Source organism: Phalaenopsis equestris, unplaced genomic scaffold (genome assembly GCF_001263595.1).
Source record: "Phalaenopsis equestris unplaced genomic scaffold, ASM126359v1 Scaffold001200, whole genome shotgun sequence".
In the NCBI taxonomy this organism is placed as follows: domain Eukaryota; kingdom Viridiplantae; phylum Streptophyta; class Magnoliopsida; order Asparagales; family Orchidaceae; genus Phalaenopsis; species Phalaenopsis equestris.
Window position 1 is genome coordinate 123,308 of NW_018165639.1, and position 17,430 is coordinate 140,737.

The following is a 17,430-nucleotide window of genomic DNA, read 5'->3' on the forward strand; positions in this document are numbered from 1 at the left end:
GGTGCGATTAATTTTGATTTTGATATATGCCCGAGGATGGGTTGAGCTAAGGATTTCATAGATGGTCTTACTAGAGATCAATACTACCCATGAGTTTGAGGTTCCTTCAATCACAATTGTTGCTCTACATCCTCAATTGGTGAATACACCTATTGTTTTCCAACTACTATTTTTCGTTATCTCCATATGACCTGGTGTATCTCATGTTTGTCAACCACGAATAATGCCGTAACTCAAAGGTCCTCATGGGGCAATAACACGATAGCATGACACCATTATAAATATGGCATAAAATATCAAAAAAATTTGAAAATAGTAATAAATATGAAAGACTAATAATTTAAAAGACAAGTCATCTTGATAATAAAATATAATTTAGAACAAAAAACAATCATCAATGGCGAGAAATGATGTTTTTTTTATGCTTCGTCAAGCTTGCTAGTTGAATAGCGAAGACTTGCTGTTGAGTGTAGCCCATTGAAATCATGGTGTACATGATTGAATTGTGTTGAAATGTTGAAGGCTCAAGATTGGTCTTGTAGCTTGCGGCCTACTTTGTGAAGACAATGCATGTGGCCTAGGGTGGGGAAGACAAGCAATGGCTTGCTATGCAATAGTGCAAAGAAGACAAACGTGTTCTGTGCAGCTCGTGTGAGTTCGAGATGAAGCCGTAGGATGAGACTATACATGAGACCAGAGTTAACCCAAACAACTACGGAATTGTAATTTTTATTACTGAAATTAAATTGAGTTACAACAAACAAATACGAAAATAGGGAATAACAGCAAAGGACATAACATAGACCCAAATTAGGGCTAGGTTGAATCGTGGTGGTTGAGTAGCAGGACGGAAGGGATGGGTGCGATTAGGGAAGCAAAAGAAGGTTTGGTAGTTTGATGGGGCAACTGAGAGGTTTGATGGATTAGTTGGTGGAAGCGCTGGTGGCAATTACATTAAGGAAGTGGAAGGATAGGCCGGAGGAAGGCTGGCTATGAGTGAGCAGCGACACAGGGTGAAGGAGCAGCCAGAATTCCTTGAAAGTGCAATTGCATTTCTATATTAAAATAGTTCCAAAATGTTACAAAAATGTCAAGCAAAAGTAATGGGTTGGGCATTAGCCCTAATTACATCCAAAAAATCAGGATCACAAATAGAGGTTGTCCAAGCAAACGAGCTATTCAAAGCAAGCTAGGCACAAAAATTGAGCTTTTTTGTTACAATATCTATATGTAAAAAAAAAAGAGAGCCTCTTTGAATTCAACGAGGAAAGTTAGATCCAATACCAGCTCCGAACTCCTCTAGGTGGTATTCTCCACCCTTTGTGGAATGAGGTTAATGACATTTACATTGTCATCTTCTATGGTAATACCCTTGTACTCTATCATCCATGGTTCGATAGCAGACTTCAGCAAGAGGATTACTTCTACACCACAGCGTTGTTCTAATGTATCATAGAATGAGCAGTTGCATAAAATGAGGTCTCCATTTTCGTCTCGGATGACGAGACCAGTACCTCCAATGATTTTAGGAAACAGAGAACCATCAATGTTGGCCTTAATCAAACCTGGATAGGGGGAACATCATGGAGGACAAATCATCTCGTTAGGCTATAAAGTGCCCCATTGCTCAATGATGGGTTGCGATGGCATCTGGGTGAGAGGAGAGGATAGTGGGCGCCATAATCTTGGAGTTCCATAGGATCAATTGTGTTTTTGACATTGCGTGCTCTCAAACTTTGGTAAACCGCATAGATAGTTTTTCCCAAAGGCCACATGAGTAGGCGGCAACTGATCTAGCTGTTGATAGTGTCTTAGTGTTAAATTCATGCACCATGAACCTCCAATCTAGAGATTATTTAGAGTGGCTCTAAGGACTTTGTAGGTGGCCATGATATGTGTTTTATCTACTACTTCATTGTATCCCTAGGATCAGTGTTCATCAACACCAAGCCCTCTCTTAAGTAACCAATTATTGGTAGAAATTAGGTTACAAGAACTCTCCAATAGAAAACATGTTCTCAAGGATGCAGTTTAAATTTCCTTAGCCAATCGACAATCATAGGCTCATTAACGAACGATTTTCCATAAGCAAGAGCAGTGATAGCGCATCCTGAATGAGCAGGAAAAGATTTGACAGTTCTTTTGGAGGTTAGTCGACTAGTACAACTACAGAATAATGCTACAAATTTTTTGGTCACACCGGGATTTCATTAAAGGCAAGTTCCAGCTGCCCTCCATCTGTCACCACCTGACTTGAGACTGGAATTAACAAAGATGGGTGCAGACGGTCGGACGACGTGAATTATATTTTTTATTTTTATTAACTATAATTATCATTTAATAAATGAAAGACTCACTAAAGAAAGTAGATTACATCAATACAGTTAAATTTACGTCATTAAAGGTTGTCCGCATCTTTCATAAGTATTTTATCTTCTATTGTTCATCTTTTAATTAATTAATTACACTAAAAAAGTTAGTTTAAAACAATAGTGAGCTAACCAAAGCCAATAAATACTCGCACTATTAAACTACAGTAATACAAGAAAAAAAATAATACACATACTAGTAAAATTTTTAAATAAATTAGTATAAAACATTTGATAGTTTATGAATATAATCATTTAAAATATTTTATAATATTTAATATATTTTATTATATTAATAACATATCTATATGATTTTATATCTGTACAACTGTTACAGGAGCACCGTTTAAAAATTTAACAGTTAGGGTACTTCAATATCAATATTATTTTTCATTTATATGCACGATACCATTAGCATTTTTCCGCTAGTACGATAAAGAGGCGAATGCACATACAAATATACTATAAAAATCACTCATTCTTATTTTCATAATAGTCAATGTATTTCATATATATGAAATGAATGCTAGTATGCATCAATATGAACAAAAAAATTCAATAGTCATAAATCATGAGTTTGTAGTAATTCAAATATAACTAGTAACAACAACAATAAATGTATTTGATCTAAAACAAAGAAAAATATTACTATGGCATAAGAGCATGAGTACTCATATTTGCTTTAAAGTTCTGAAATCTCTTCTACAATAGAATACCTATTATCTTATATAAAGTATTATTATTGATAAATTAACTAAATGATTTATCATTTAATTATAATTGAAATATTTTATGAAACTTGATATTAATATGAATCTATTTAAATCCACCAAAAAATTTATATAGTATTATTAAATTATCACTACAATTTAGATAATATTATTAAATTATCACTACAATTTAATATATTTATTTTACATAATTTAGTATTTATTTATTTGATATGAATAGTTTCTCATTATCGAAATTTGACATTAATATATTTAAAAGTAGAAGAACTCTTAATTTATGTTTTACCTAATAAATTTTTCTCACTATCACTTCTCCCTTAGGGACATAAATGAGGCCAATGTCCTTGCTAGTCTTCCTAACAAAATATAACATAACTTCATATTAATAATATTTTAAGTGTTTAATCAAAATAAATTAGATGCATCATTGAAAATATAACTCAATTCCTCTTATTGCAAGTTCAGCAATTCCTTTAGGGTCCTCTATATCCCCTCATTTATTGGTGTTAATTCTTCCTTCCTGATTTACACTCTTGATTGACAAAACAAAATCCTTATAAATTCTTTAAACGCAATTCTATTAATATATTTAAAAATACTAAATAACATTAAACCCTAATTATGGAATTGGGAGATCTGATTTAAGACAATTAATGCCCTTCACATCTTAATAATCTCTAATTTAGAGATTAATTTTTTATGTGCAATCCTAAGAGTGAATCATCTTTGTGTGATGCCCCTTTTTAATCAACTATGAGGTTGAATGCAGCATAATAGTATCTTATTCAAGCAATGATAAATTTATTAGCTTTCACCCCAACTTATTATTTATTGTCATATTGCTCCTTGATCCAGATATATTGTTTGCGTTGCAATGCCTTTCTGTTCTTAGGAAGCTCTCACTTGACAATTTTTTATCTGCACTGCCTCTTCAAAATGCTTGCAATTGATCCACAATACTTTTATAGTTTCGGAGTTGAATGTCATAGAAGTGATAAAATCCTTGGCTTCACGTGTTATCATTTAATTTCCCTTGATAACCCTCCATGTATGAACATAAATGATCAAGATGTATCCTTCTTCATTTACCTACCCAATTGGGATCAGTTTCCTCTTTAATTCAACAGCATGCCTCCCATTTTGTAGCTTTTGCATTTTTTTTTTACTAGTTTTAATTTGCATTTCTCTAACTCCCACAGCTCTTAAAAGTTCTCATCATCAGCAAAATGAACATTTTAGGGCACAGAGTACTGGAAGAAGAACCTTCACTTGATTCTAATTTCTGGTTGTCCTTACTTAAGGTCAAGTTACGGACATCTTTGAGCTTTAATTTTAAAGTCCAACATAATTTGCTTGTTGTTGTCATAGTTTCAACCCTACTTTTTGGATAGTGATGGTAACAAGATTAAAGCACAAACTTTGTCATTCAAGTTTTTTTTCCATAAAATTCAACTTCTGCTCAAATTGAACTCATTGATATGTGAAACTACGGAAGCCCATTTAAGTATTCTAAATTTAAAAATAGTTTTTATTAAATATGCATTTTTTATGACCGAAGGTATCTCATGCATATGTTATGGAACTTTTATCATTTGAGCTATAACCTTCTCATTAATAACAATTGTACAACCTTCAATGCATCCAGAAGATCTAGAATTTCTTAACTTATGATATTGGCTTTAACTTTTAGAGAGGTAGATGTAACTTTCTTTGGAATTAGGTATCTGCGATTTCTGTATTCCGACACTAGAAGTTCTTGCCATCGAATCTATATTAGGTTTCAACTTCCCAGCTTCGAAAGCTATACTGCGTCGACTTTCTCTATAAAACCCAAAGCTAGTAAACTCTAATCTAAGTTATTGTGGAAGAGTATGCCCACTTCTTTCTATGTTACCTTTCTCTACCCAGTTGTAAACAAAGCCTATATACCCAATCCCACCTTCATCCCATCCCAACTAAGAAGATATTACTGCTGTCCTGCTAGAATGACAACTGCCAAGCTACAAAACTATTACAAGCCTCTATGCTTGACACCACCCTTACACTAGGCATGTTTTTATGCTAACGACCATCGATCCAACCATTGTTGAACTCGTTAACATATCTTGAAATTGGTCCTTCAAAAATTTCTGTTTCTTAAATTCTCTGAGAAACGACTCACAGCCATATCTATCGAGAACACCCATTAAATGTCTCTCATTAGCCATCTGTTAGTCTGTCTTATCACCGATCTTCAAGGCCTCATTATCTTTTTTGCGAAGCATACCAATATGTCATGTATTCACACTTCTTTACAAGTCGAATATAATGGGTGGAATGGTTGTTCAGAAACAAATGTGCACATTTTATGTGGCTCAATATCGCAAAAAAATTGATTTAAGATCTCAAATATGTTGAGATTTAATCAATATCGCAAATATGTTGATTCAAGATCTTGTACAAGGGAATTAATTTTTAACACATTTATAAGACAGTGGTGAGACCTGCAATGCTCTATAGCGCTGAATGTTGGCCTTTAAAAGAGAAGCATAATAATAAGTTAAGTGTTGCCGAGATGAGAATGATTAGGTGGATGAGTGGCTTTACACTTAGAGACAAAATGCGGAATGAATATATTCGTGATAGGGTTGGTGTAGCTCCTGTGATGGACAAAATTAGAGAAAGTCGTCTTAGATGGTTTGGTCACATTAAACGTCGACCATCCGATGATCCGATCAGGAGAGTAGATGTTTTAGATTCGACTTGTGTTAAGAAAGGCAGAGGTAGACCTAGGAAAACTTGGGCTTATTGTATTAAAAATGTCCTTAATTTACTAGAACTAAATGAAAATATGACACTAAATAGGACGCAATGGAGAAAAAGGATTCATGTAGCCGACCCCACGTAGTGGGATTAAGGCTTTGTTTTTGTTGTTGTTGTTGTTGTATGACATTGTAACTAGATCGCTTTCTTGCAAGAGCCATGTAATAAACAGCCATAACAGATCAATCTTGCCACAAGAGAAGCCAACCAAGGCGCAGGTGTAGAGAATGATCACAAAAACATCCGAATCGCAGGAGAAGAGTATCAGTTTGATAAACATGCAAAAAACTTTAATATTTGCTTGTTGTAATTAGTTGAATGGCTGAAAACTTTCCTTTTTTTTTAAGAGTCAAACCCATGACCTCCTATTTGAGGATTGAAAGGCAAAACTCCGTGGCAATGAACACTCTGCTAGGCTTAATCTTAGAAAAAGATCTTTTATCTCCTTGATTTGAAAATGTAATCTATGATGCAGTAGCCTAGCCATAGCATTAATGCTTAACTTTAATATTCAGCCTAATTTGATAAAATTGCTTCCAACCTTATAATCTCTAAATCATAGATAATATTTATTGACTTTTTTTTTTTATATTTCTCTGCAATGCATACCTCTAATCCGTGTTACTTCTTGACATATTACAGAATGATAGCATCTGGAGAAGTTGTCTATCATCCATTACCGGATAGCATCTGGAGAATTTTGTATATCATCCATTAACGTCTTTGTGGTTTTTATTTGTAGGAATTAGACTAGGGAATCATCAAGAAAGGTTTCATTCAAATTATGTTGGAAGTTTTTCTCGCAGCTTGCGAGATATTGAAGGGTTCAATGATGTAGCATTACTTAAAGAACTGTACAGAAGTGATCCAGAAGGAGTTATTAGACTATTTGAAAGTCAACCTTCCTTACATTCGAACCCTTCGGCTCTTGCTGAGTATGTTAAAGCATTAGTCAAAGTTGATCGGCTGGATGAAAGTTCTTTGCTCAAAACTCTGCAAAGAGGTATATGCTACTGTCACATTATTCGTAGATGGCAGTTTATTTAATTAATTGGACAAGTAGAAGAGTAACTGATGAGTCAATGTAGGGATCTAAAAGGAAGTTCTGTGATATTATACTTGTAAAATAAAGGTTTTTTAAAAGAAGGATTGAGATCAAATTACTCTCCCATTGTTGGCGCCTCTGTGCAATTTACCTAGATTGATAACTATTTAAAAAGCATCAAATGTTTTTCTGAGGTTTAGTCAGCTCTTTTTAATGTAGATTTTCATCTCATTCTGTATTAGGAAGGATCTCTTCTTTGATTCCATTATTTTAATATGGTAAATATCTCTTTTGTAAGTGCTTTGGTGAAATTTTTTTATGGCTCTGGGAAGAAATTGTAATGCTCTTTAGATATTTAGTTCTTTATATAAAATGTTCCTTTTTCTTTGTGATTTTTAAATGAATGATAATTAAAAATGCAAAATTATTTCAACAAATGCTTACAAGTTTTAAGAAATAAAATTTCCTGATCTTTTCATTTCCATTTAAGGTATTTTGAGCATAAGAAAGTACTGATGCTTATCAATTGGTTGCCTTTTGTTTTCTTCCATGGCTTGGAATTTAACATTTATAAACCGTTGATGTAGGTTGAATAAGAAGAATCATTCAAGTTGATTTAAATATTTTGAATTTTTTTCAAATGCATGCAATTTACAATTCCATTATTGCGTGAGAAACCTAAAAGGACCAGAGAAAGGACTTAGAAGCCTTTATGTTCTTAACTACCTTTGACAATTTCTCCTATTCACAATTAATACAAGGGTTTTTCTGTAAATTTTATTTGTGCTTTGCTTTCTTCTATTGCCATAACTAATTTCTCAAGATACAGGTATAACAAATTCCTCAAGGCAAGAAGAGTGTGTTAGCACTTTACCAGGCTTAAAGAGTGTGGGCTTAGCGACTAAAGAAGGGGTTCTTGGCACTGCTAACGCACCCATTCACATGGTAACAGCAGAAACTGGTCACTTTAAAGAGCAGTTGTGGCGTACATTTCGCACAATTGCCCTCACCTTTCTAGTCATATCTGGTGTCGGTGCATTGATTGAGGATAGGGGAATTGGCAAAGGTTCGATATCATAGGAATTCAACATGTGCTAATTGGTTGCCTTTTATTTATTCATCAAGTTTGCCTCATTTGATGCTTTGCAGGGCTAGGACTGCATGAAGAGGTGCAACCAAGCATTGATTCGAGCACAAAATTTAATGATGTAAAAGGCGTTGATGAAGCTAAAGCTGAACTGGAGGAAATTGTACATTACCTTCGAGATCCAAAGGTTTGAAGATGAAAAAAACAAATTGCACCATGTTTCATGTTTGGCTGGTCAGATTTTAAATTATTTTGCGTATACTGCTACTTGTTGGGACTCCACTTGAGTTTTAACCTCTTTCACATGTTGAAGGGGCGCATACAATAATTCGTAGAAGTTGGTACTAAATTAGAAGGCTCATAGTTTGGTGTTTTCATATGGTTTACCATCGCTGTTTGTTTTTTCTTTTGTCCTATTTCATACTGATTTTTAACTCTCTTCCGTTAATGACACTAGCTTCAAATCTTCCCTCTTACACTACATGCACAAAGAAGAATAAAACCTTCATGCATTTGTGTGTGCATCGAAATGTATGTTGTAGGTGTTATTGGTGATTGAGTAGTTTTATACAAACAACTTGCTTGTACGTGTCACAAGTGACTTGGTAAAAAAAAGCGGAGGAGAAAAATTCGTTGCTTGGTAAACTTTGCAAATTTGTATCTACGGTTGATTTCTATAGTCTACTTGTTATTTTTCTAAATATTGTGCTGGTTCCTTGTATGTAAGAAATTTGTTGGAAAGAGATGCCAATTGCCACTTGGCAGCACGAGCAAATACAGTTCATGTCAGTGTTGATCATCGACGCTCCTTTGCATATCCTAGCACACTCAAAATTAAGTTGGAAGCATGTTAAGATAAAATTAGCTTCTGAAATAGGCATACACAACTCGACACCAGCCAAACATGACTCAAAAATTAATAAGGAAGCGTGTTGGGGATGGACCATCAATGAGATGTCAATACATGTGCATGATTAAATGTTGTTTCATGCTCAATTCTTTTTTCTAAATGCCCCAGAGTGGTGTATTTTTTTATTCATGTGCCAAATTGTGTAACTCATCTTCCTCTCAACAAGAGTTTGATAAAGCATCCTTAGCCTTCAGCCTCTCTTCATTCATCACCCGCGTGATACTGGAGGTAACCCAAATCGCAGCGAATTGAAAATGTTATTGCAGAAATGCGGGTAAATACAACAAAAAGGGTTCTTAGAACAGGAATAAATGACAACAAGCAGAGACAACACCTTAGGATGACGACAACGGTGTTAAATGTTGGACAGCAGGTAGAAGGGCTGGTTAGCGGCCGCGGTTACAGCAGAATGGAAGAATGGCTAGGCGATAACAACTAGACGGTTGGAATGATGAGGTGGCAGGGGGGAGGGAGGCTGCAGCTGGCTGGGAGGCAGCAAGGCTGGCGACAGTAAGCGGGGAGGGAGGAAAGGGATTACAGTAGCAAGTGGGGGTGCTATAGGGTTGCTGCAACAGCAGGAAGGAGGCTTTGGGTTGGTGACAAGGGATATAGGGGAAGGGGAAGGTGCGCAGGCGTAAAGGCAGCGAGCTGGGAAGGGGTAAGCACAAGAATATTGAGAGAGAATCACCAACTATAGCATGATATAGTCAGAGCAACACCTGCTCTTGGAGACAGCCTTAGCAAAGGTAAGACTGATGACAGAAAATATGAGACAAAAACCGAAACCTAACACAGGATATATATATATATATATATATATATATATATATAACACACACACACACACACACACACACACACATATCAGTATATGTATGTATATGTATCTATACATAAATACATACATGCATGTACATGTATGCATATATTTATATATATCTATATCTACATACATATATGTATGCATATATATATGTATATGTGTATATATATACAAATATATATCCTGGGTTAGACTAGCTCTGATATCAGGATAAGACTAGTGTTAGACTAGCTCTGATACCAATTGACACCGGAGATAACTCAATTCCTAGTGAATTGAAAATATTATTGCAGAAATACGGGGAAAATACAACAGAAAGGGTTCCTAGAGCAGGAATAAACGACACAAACACGTTTAACACCCTAGGGTGAGGAAGACGATGCTTGTTGGCGGCTGGACAACAGGTGGAAGGGTTGGCTAGTGTCTAAAGTTACAGCAGGAGGTGGGAATGGCTGGGTGGTAGCAACTGGAAGATTGGAATGATAAGACAACAGCAGCAGGTAGGCAGGGGGAAGGGAGGAGGCAGCTGGTTGGGAGGCCGGAGGGGTGGCAGCAGCAAGCTGGGAGGGAGGAAAGAGATTACAACAGCAGGTGGGGTTGTTGTAGGGTTGCGGCAACAACTGGAAGGAGGATTAGGGTTGGCGGCAGGGGATACAGGAGGAGGGAAAGGTGCGCAGCATAAGGGCGGCTAGTTGGGAAGGGAGTAAAGCGGTAAGCGTAGGAATATGGGGAGGGAATCAATCACCTTGGAGCAGGTTATAGCCGGTGCACTGCTATACAAGCCCTGGCACGGTAAAAACGCCGACGACAGAAAATCTGGGATAAAAACTGAACCCTAACACAAAGACAATACACATATATAATAGATAACTAAAAGGGCCTTCAGTGGCAAACCTAGCCCATCAACATGGACTGGCCGGCCCGTGCTCTCCTTTAATGAAACCACCAACTGTTTTGTTGATTTGTATCATCTTTATATCTAACTTTGATTTCAAAGGATAGAATCTCTATAAAAAATATATTTTGATTTATGCTTATTCATTTATTCATGCTTGAAGTATTAATAAAAATCATTTTCTGAGCTTGAGATCATTTATTTATAAAATATAACATTACATCGATTCATCATGCCTTATTTTAACTATTATGCCATTTCAGGGTATCCATATTGTATCATGTAGTGTCTGTGCCTCATAGGTTGAAACTTTCTTCGTGGTGTATCTCAGTATTTCTTACTTTACATTGAACTGTGTGGGCATGGGAAGTAGCAGCTTTCACAGTCACTTGTTAGACTTTGCTTATTTAACATTTTTCTTTTTTCATTTGTGAGTATCGTCCATAGGAACTGAACTTTATATTTGCGCAACAGTTTTGGCAGTTTTACTTTTTTAAGTGTGTCAGAAACTTAAAGATGTTACTATTGATGTTCTTTATTCTTTTTCTTCATACAGCGTTTCACTCGGTTAGGTGGTAAGCTTCCCAAAGGTGTTTTGCTTGTTGGTCCCCCTGGCACTGGAAAGACTATGCTGGCAAGAGCTATTGCAGGGGAAGCTGGAGTTCCATTTTTCTCTTGCAGTGGGAGCGAGTTTGAGGAGATGTTTGTGGGCGTGGGAGCTCGAAGGGTCAGGGATCTTTTTGCTGCAGCGAAGAAAAGGTCTCCCTGTATTATTTTTATTGATGAGATCGACGCAATAGGCGGGAGCCGTAACCCAAAGGATCAGCAATACATGAAGATGACACTGAATCAGCTTCTAGTTGAACTTGATGGTTTTAAGCAGAATGAGGGTATTATAGTTATTGCGGCCACAAATTTCCCCGAATCATTGGACAAAGCTCTGGTGAGGCCCGGTCGCTTTGATCGCAATATTTTTGTTCCTAATCCAGATATCGAAGGTCGAAGACAAATTCTGGAATCCCATATGTCAAAGGTATTGGGGCAAAACCACATTCTTCACACTTATATCTGTATTTTACATTTTTTGTTTTTTTAGTTTGAATTGAAAAACCTTTTTATTCATGTCATTATGACCTTTGTTATCTGGCAATCTATTTTTGGTGCAGGTGTTGAAGACAGATGATGTTGATTTACTGATCATTGCAAGAGGGACACCTGGTTTCTCAGGGGCGGACCTAGCAAACCTGATCAACATGGCTGCTTTAAAGGCTGCTATGGATGGAGCCAAAGCTGTTAGCATGTCCGACCTCGAGTATGCCAAAGACAAGATCATGATGGGTAGCGAACGCAAATCTGCCGTGATCTCAGACGAGAGCCGGAAACTAACCGCATACCATGAGGGTGGTCATGCTCTTGTCGCAATCCACACGGATGGCGCCTTACCCGTTCACAAGGCAACAATCGTTCCCCGTGGGATGTCCCTTGGTATGGTCGCACAATTACCCGAAAAGGATGAAACGAGCTTCTCCAGAAGGCAAATGCTGGCGAGGCTCGATGTCTGCATGGGTGGACGTGTCGCCGAAGAACTCGTCTTTGGAGAGAGCGAAGTGACATCTGGCGCTTCATCTGATCTGCAGCAAGCGACCACTTTGGCTAGAGCAATGGTCACAAAGTATGGGATGAGCAAGAAGGTGGGGGTCGTCACACACAACTATGACGACAATGGGAAATGCATGAGCACTGAGACTAGACTTCTAATCGAGAAGGAGGTGAAGCAGTTTCTGGAGAGTGCTTATAACAATGCAAAAACTATATTATCTAATCATAACAGAGAGTTGCATGCTCTTGCCAATGCGCTCTTGGAGCATGAAACTCTTACTGGAGCACAGATTAAGAACCTGCTTGCCCAGGTTAGTTCCCAGCATCAGAAACCACAGGGGGTTATGGTTCAGTCGACACCTGTGGCGCCTTCGCAACCTTCAGCTGCGGCATCTGCTGGCTCCTGCCGCTGCTTCAGCGGCAGCCAAGGCTAAAGGAGTTGCCCAGCCAGCAGTTGGATCATAAAAAGTTAAATAATAATTAATAATCTACATTCTTATATTTATATTTGGACTGTCCAGTATTTGAAGGGTTGGTGGATGTGTTCTCTGCCATTTATTAAATTACGGAGGAACACTTTGAGTGTGTAAATTATTTCTGCAACTTGTTTTCACTGTTTATTTTTGGAGAAATTATTACGTACAAATACGATGGAGGGGTCAATAATTTTTCCCATTTCTTGACCCTTTTAATTCTATTGAATGCTTTCTGCAATGAATTGCCCATTTCTTGACCCTTTTAATTATATTACTTGCTTTCTGCCATTGCTTTATTCGATAAGTCCCCCTTTATTTGATCATAATAGAAGCTGAAAGTAATTATATAAAAAGCAGGGATGCTCGGGGTAAAGATATTATTTAAAAAGAAGGGAGCTTTTAGTTGTATGGCTGAATGTAATGACGAAGGCTTCAGAGTTTCTTAAGATAATTTTTTACTTAATAAAATTTAATAGCATTTAACAAAAAGGACTAGATGATGTGGAAATGAGCAAATGGCTTTTAATAGCTTTCGCTGCTAGTGAAGTTCAGATACCGAATATATTCTTAGAAAGTAAAAAAGTTATAGATATAGTTAAGCACGCAGCAAGAATATTGTGATTTACATTAAATTAGTTCATTCTAGCTTCTATAAAAAGTTGAAAGATACACATATCACTCACTTTATATTGATGTACATGTCTAACGCCTAAACTTCAATTTTTACATGCATGCCACCTTATTTATGCATTAAAGGTATACTGCACTTGTTATAAATTATGATAATGAAATATTTGGGTAATATTAATACAAAAAGTAAAGTTTAGGCATTAGACATAGGAATTGGGCGGTATGTATATAAATGTCCCTAAAAGGTTTTGCATTTGATGCCTTGTATAAGAAAAAAAGGGCATTACATGGTTATGTATGATTGTTATTTTATAACAAATAAATATTATTGTTGACATGGATCCTGTATAGGGAAGAAACAAAAGAGAGCAGTTTCTGTATAGAAACCAAAATATTCAAATTCTTTTTCAAATATTTTCTGTACAACATTATATACAGATTCCTATAGCCTATTCAGACTTAAGGACATAAAAAATCTGTAAAGTCTATATAAGAAAAATACTCCTAGCTATAAAAGAAAAATTAATAACAGAATAATAAAAGTAAAATGTCATGTAGCTCGCGTAAGCTAAAATGTTTCATGTCACTCTGCTCTTGTTTTAGAAGGATCTAAGCTCGATGTCAATTGGGTTGAAACTTCAGTCAGGTGGGTGGTAAGTATAGATGTCATACACATTGAATGTGGAGGATGTGTTTATGTCTGATAGCAAGGCTATGACATAAGCATTGTCATTAATTCGTGTAGTCACAAATAATGGTCCAAATTTTCTTGGACATAATTTGGAATAGGTGTCAAGCTCAATGCTTCTTGGAGGAGACGCACCATAACAATATCACCCGGTTCAAAACCTTGTCTTTTGAAGATTTTCCTCTTGTTTATACTTGCTATTTTATTCCAGCAATTTGGAATGCACACCTTTTAAAAGTCTCGTAGCATCAGCGGTCATTTCACCAATAAGAATGCTCTTGCACTTTGGGAGAATTGCGAGGTCAAGTGTATGATTTGGTGGCTTAGTATAAACTATGGTAAATGGGCATTTATCCATGGAGCGATTTTGCATAGAATTATATGCAAATTCGGCTTGAACAATGAATTCATTCCACTATTTTGGAGGATTTTTTGCTAAGCAACACAAAATATTTTCCACAGTGCAGTTGTCCACCTCGGTTTTATCATCTGTTTGTGGCTGATATGTAGAGCTTGACTGGAGTTCAGTTTGTAACCTTTTTCACAATTCACACTAGAAGTGACTAATAAATTCTACTTCCCTATCTGAAGTAATGTTGCGATGTATCCCATGAAGATGCACTATTTCTTGGAAGAAAAATCGAGAGGTGTGAAGTGATACACATAAAGTATATAGTGTTTTTATACATATTTTTATACCTATTTTTTAGATATTGCGCCTTAATGAATGGGATTTTTGTTTTTTTTCTTTCAAGTACAATCAAATGGATTAAAAATGCTAAAAAGGAGTGAAAAAGGGTAAATTTGGAGCAAAAATGAAGAAATGTGCAAAAATGAACTAGGGCGCCTAAGAGCCCAAGTATGACGCCTAAGCGCCAGGTACCCCGTGCTTAGGCGCTAGAAGTAGTTACTTGATGATATATTTAATTTGATTGGATTTTTGAAGAGGTGTTTGAAGCAACCCTTGATAAGAACGTGGGAAATAGCCAATGGACACAAAATTCATTCAATTCGCTTTTTGAGGAGGCAACTTCTAAGAGATTTATTGAATGGAGACACCTTTTTTAAGAGACTCCATAACACATCTTGGATTTTTATAAGAAAAGACTTAGATTTTCCAAGAGAGAAGACCAGCCACCCAACAAACTTTACAGCAATCATCTATCTAAGTAAACCGCCACCACCGCCGCCAACCACCTATTCTTTTAGTTTTAGTTTGTATTGTGATTGAAGGAAGAGAATTCAAAGGAACTTCAAAACATTTTGTGGAGGGGATTTGAGATAAGCGTTTATCTTTGTGACTACACTTGGTTTTAATTTAGATTTCTTGTTTGTGTGCATGATTTCTACTTTTAAACTCATGTGTAGTTGTGTTTTCTCCATGGATTATGAGTACTTTTCTTTATCTTTTTCCTTGAAATGATAAGTGATTAAATATTTAAAGGAAGTTGTGTGAAGTATTAGGCTTCAATGTTGGAAGAAGTTGTGATGATTTGAAACCCTACACTTCATTTACTTCTTGATTTGGCCAATTAAGATGTTAATACATGTTGTGAGAACATGTAAGATCTGAGATGGTATTGTCTCAGTCAACAAATGGTTAGAATCAGATATTGATTTCATGAATGAGAATGTAGTTCATGGGGTTTAGTGTAAATAAATAGGGAAATAAACTTTGAAAGGGTGTAGAATTAGAAGACTTTAGAGTGACAGACTAAAACACCCAATTTGATTTATAGTTTTAGGTTTTTATACGAGATGTTAGCCCCCAGGTGGAGGGAGAAGAGGAAACTCTAGAGTGAGAGCTAGTATCTTCCCTGACTAGTTGGTTTTCAAGACTATTCAAACTATAGAATAACTAATGTTCTTTATTGCATCTCTAGTAAAGGTAAAGAATATTAGTGCTCCTATTTGACACAACACATTTACCATACTTCCACAATATAATTTCTATATTTATCACTGATTCGTCATAAGGAAAAAGATATTTTATTTATATTACCTTCATCTTACAAGTATTTTAGTTAAGTTAATTAGTTGCTTACTTTATTTTCAATTATAAAAAATTACAAAAATTATCAAACTTTCATTCTTATTTTAGCATCTTAAGTTTAAGTAAGAATATATTTCTAAGTAAATTTTGATATATAAATTTAGTTCTCCCAGTGGGTTCGATATTTGGGACTTAATCAAAAAGTTTAATATTACTTAATAACGATACATATACTTGCGTAGTATCCTATATTAACATATTATAACCAGATTCTTATTTGCTTCATGGTGAAAGATTTACCTAGCTTTTGCTTTGGATCAAGTTTTTGGCTTTGCTATAAATTAAGAATAACTATTAATGAAAGTAATCGTATAATCGCATACATTGCTTTTTACATCTATATATATAGAATGTTGGGATCAAGTTTTTAGCACCGTTGTCGGGAATAAATATAATAGTAATTTTCAAAAATATTTTCAAAAGAAGTGCTTAAAAAGAAAAATTTTTAGTAAGTCTTATTTAAACTTTAAGATTTATTTTAGGAATATTGTAGTGTCGTTTATTGTAGTGTCGTTAGGAATATTGTAGTGTCGTTTATATATAAAGTTCTTGTTTATGTGTTTTTATTTTTATTTTTTGTTTATTTTATGTGTTTGATAGTAATGTATGCGTAGTTCAGGTTCCACAGGACTTGTGCCTTACAATTTTGAATTAGAAAGAACTATTAGAAAAATTAAAAAAATTAAAAATTATTGAAAATTTTCAAGAAATGACAAATCAAAATAATCAACTAGTTGAAGTGTTTAGACCCTTAAGAGATTATGAAAACCCTACGGTGGATGAACTTCATGGTAGTATTCAAAAACTCACTGTAGTGGCTAATTCATTTGATCTTAAATGTGTTATTATTCAAATGATATCAAACAATTTGTTTGGGGGAGCACCAACTGAAGATCCAAATTTATATCTTGCCAATTTCTAGAATTGTGTGTCACATTTAAATATGATGGTGTATCAGATGATGCTATAAGACTTAGATTATTTCACTGAGGGATAAGGTGTTAAGATATGGTTACATTCATTATCACCTGGATTTATCAGAACTCACAGTGGTTTAGCGCAAAAATTACTTGCTAAATATTTTCCACTATTAAAAACTGCAAAGCTTACAAATAATATTACATCTTTTCGTCATTTTGAAGGGGAATCTTCTTATGAAGCATGAGAACGATTTAAAGAACTCTTAAGAAAGTGTCCACACCATGCTATACCAGATTGTTCAATAATTTAAACTTTTTGTAATGGATTAGCTGGATCTCTTAGATCTATTATCGATGTCACTGTTGGTGGTTCATTGATGTCAAAACCATTTTATGACAAAA

At 35.5% G+C, this 17,430-nt stretch overlaps 1 protein-coding gene across 1 annotated transcript in view; it reads left to right on the forward strand.

The window, feature by feature from the left end:
• LOC110033502 (ATP-dependent zinc metalloprotease FTSH 5, mitochondrial-like) overlaps nucleotides 1-12,987 on the forward strand; it is a 28,406-nt gene extending 15,419 nt beyond the window's left edge. Inside the window, 6 exon segments of the mRNA XM_020737502.1 lie at nucleotides 6,645-6,905; nucleotides 7,777-8,013; nucleotides 8,097-8,221; nucleotides 11,219-11,695; nucleotides 11,829-12,659; nucleotides 12,661-12,987. Coding sequence (XP_020593161.1) covers nucleotides 6,645-6,905; nucleotides 7,777-8,013; nucleotides 8,097-8,221; nucleotides 11,219-11,695; nucleotides 11,829-12,659; nucleotides 12,661-12,726 — 1,997 coding nt within the window. The 3' untranslated portion in view covers nucleotides 12,727-12,987.
• Nucleotides 12,988-17,430: the final 4,443 nt, after the last annotated feature.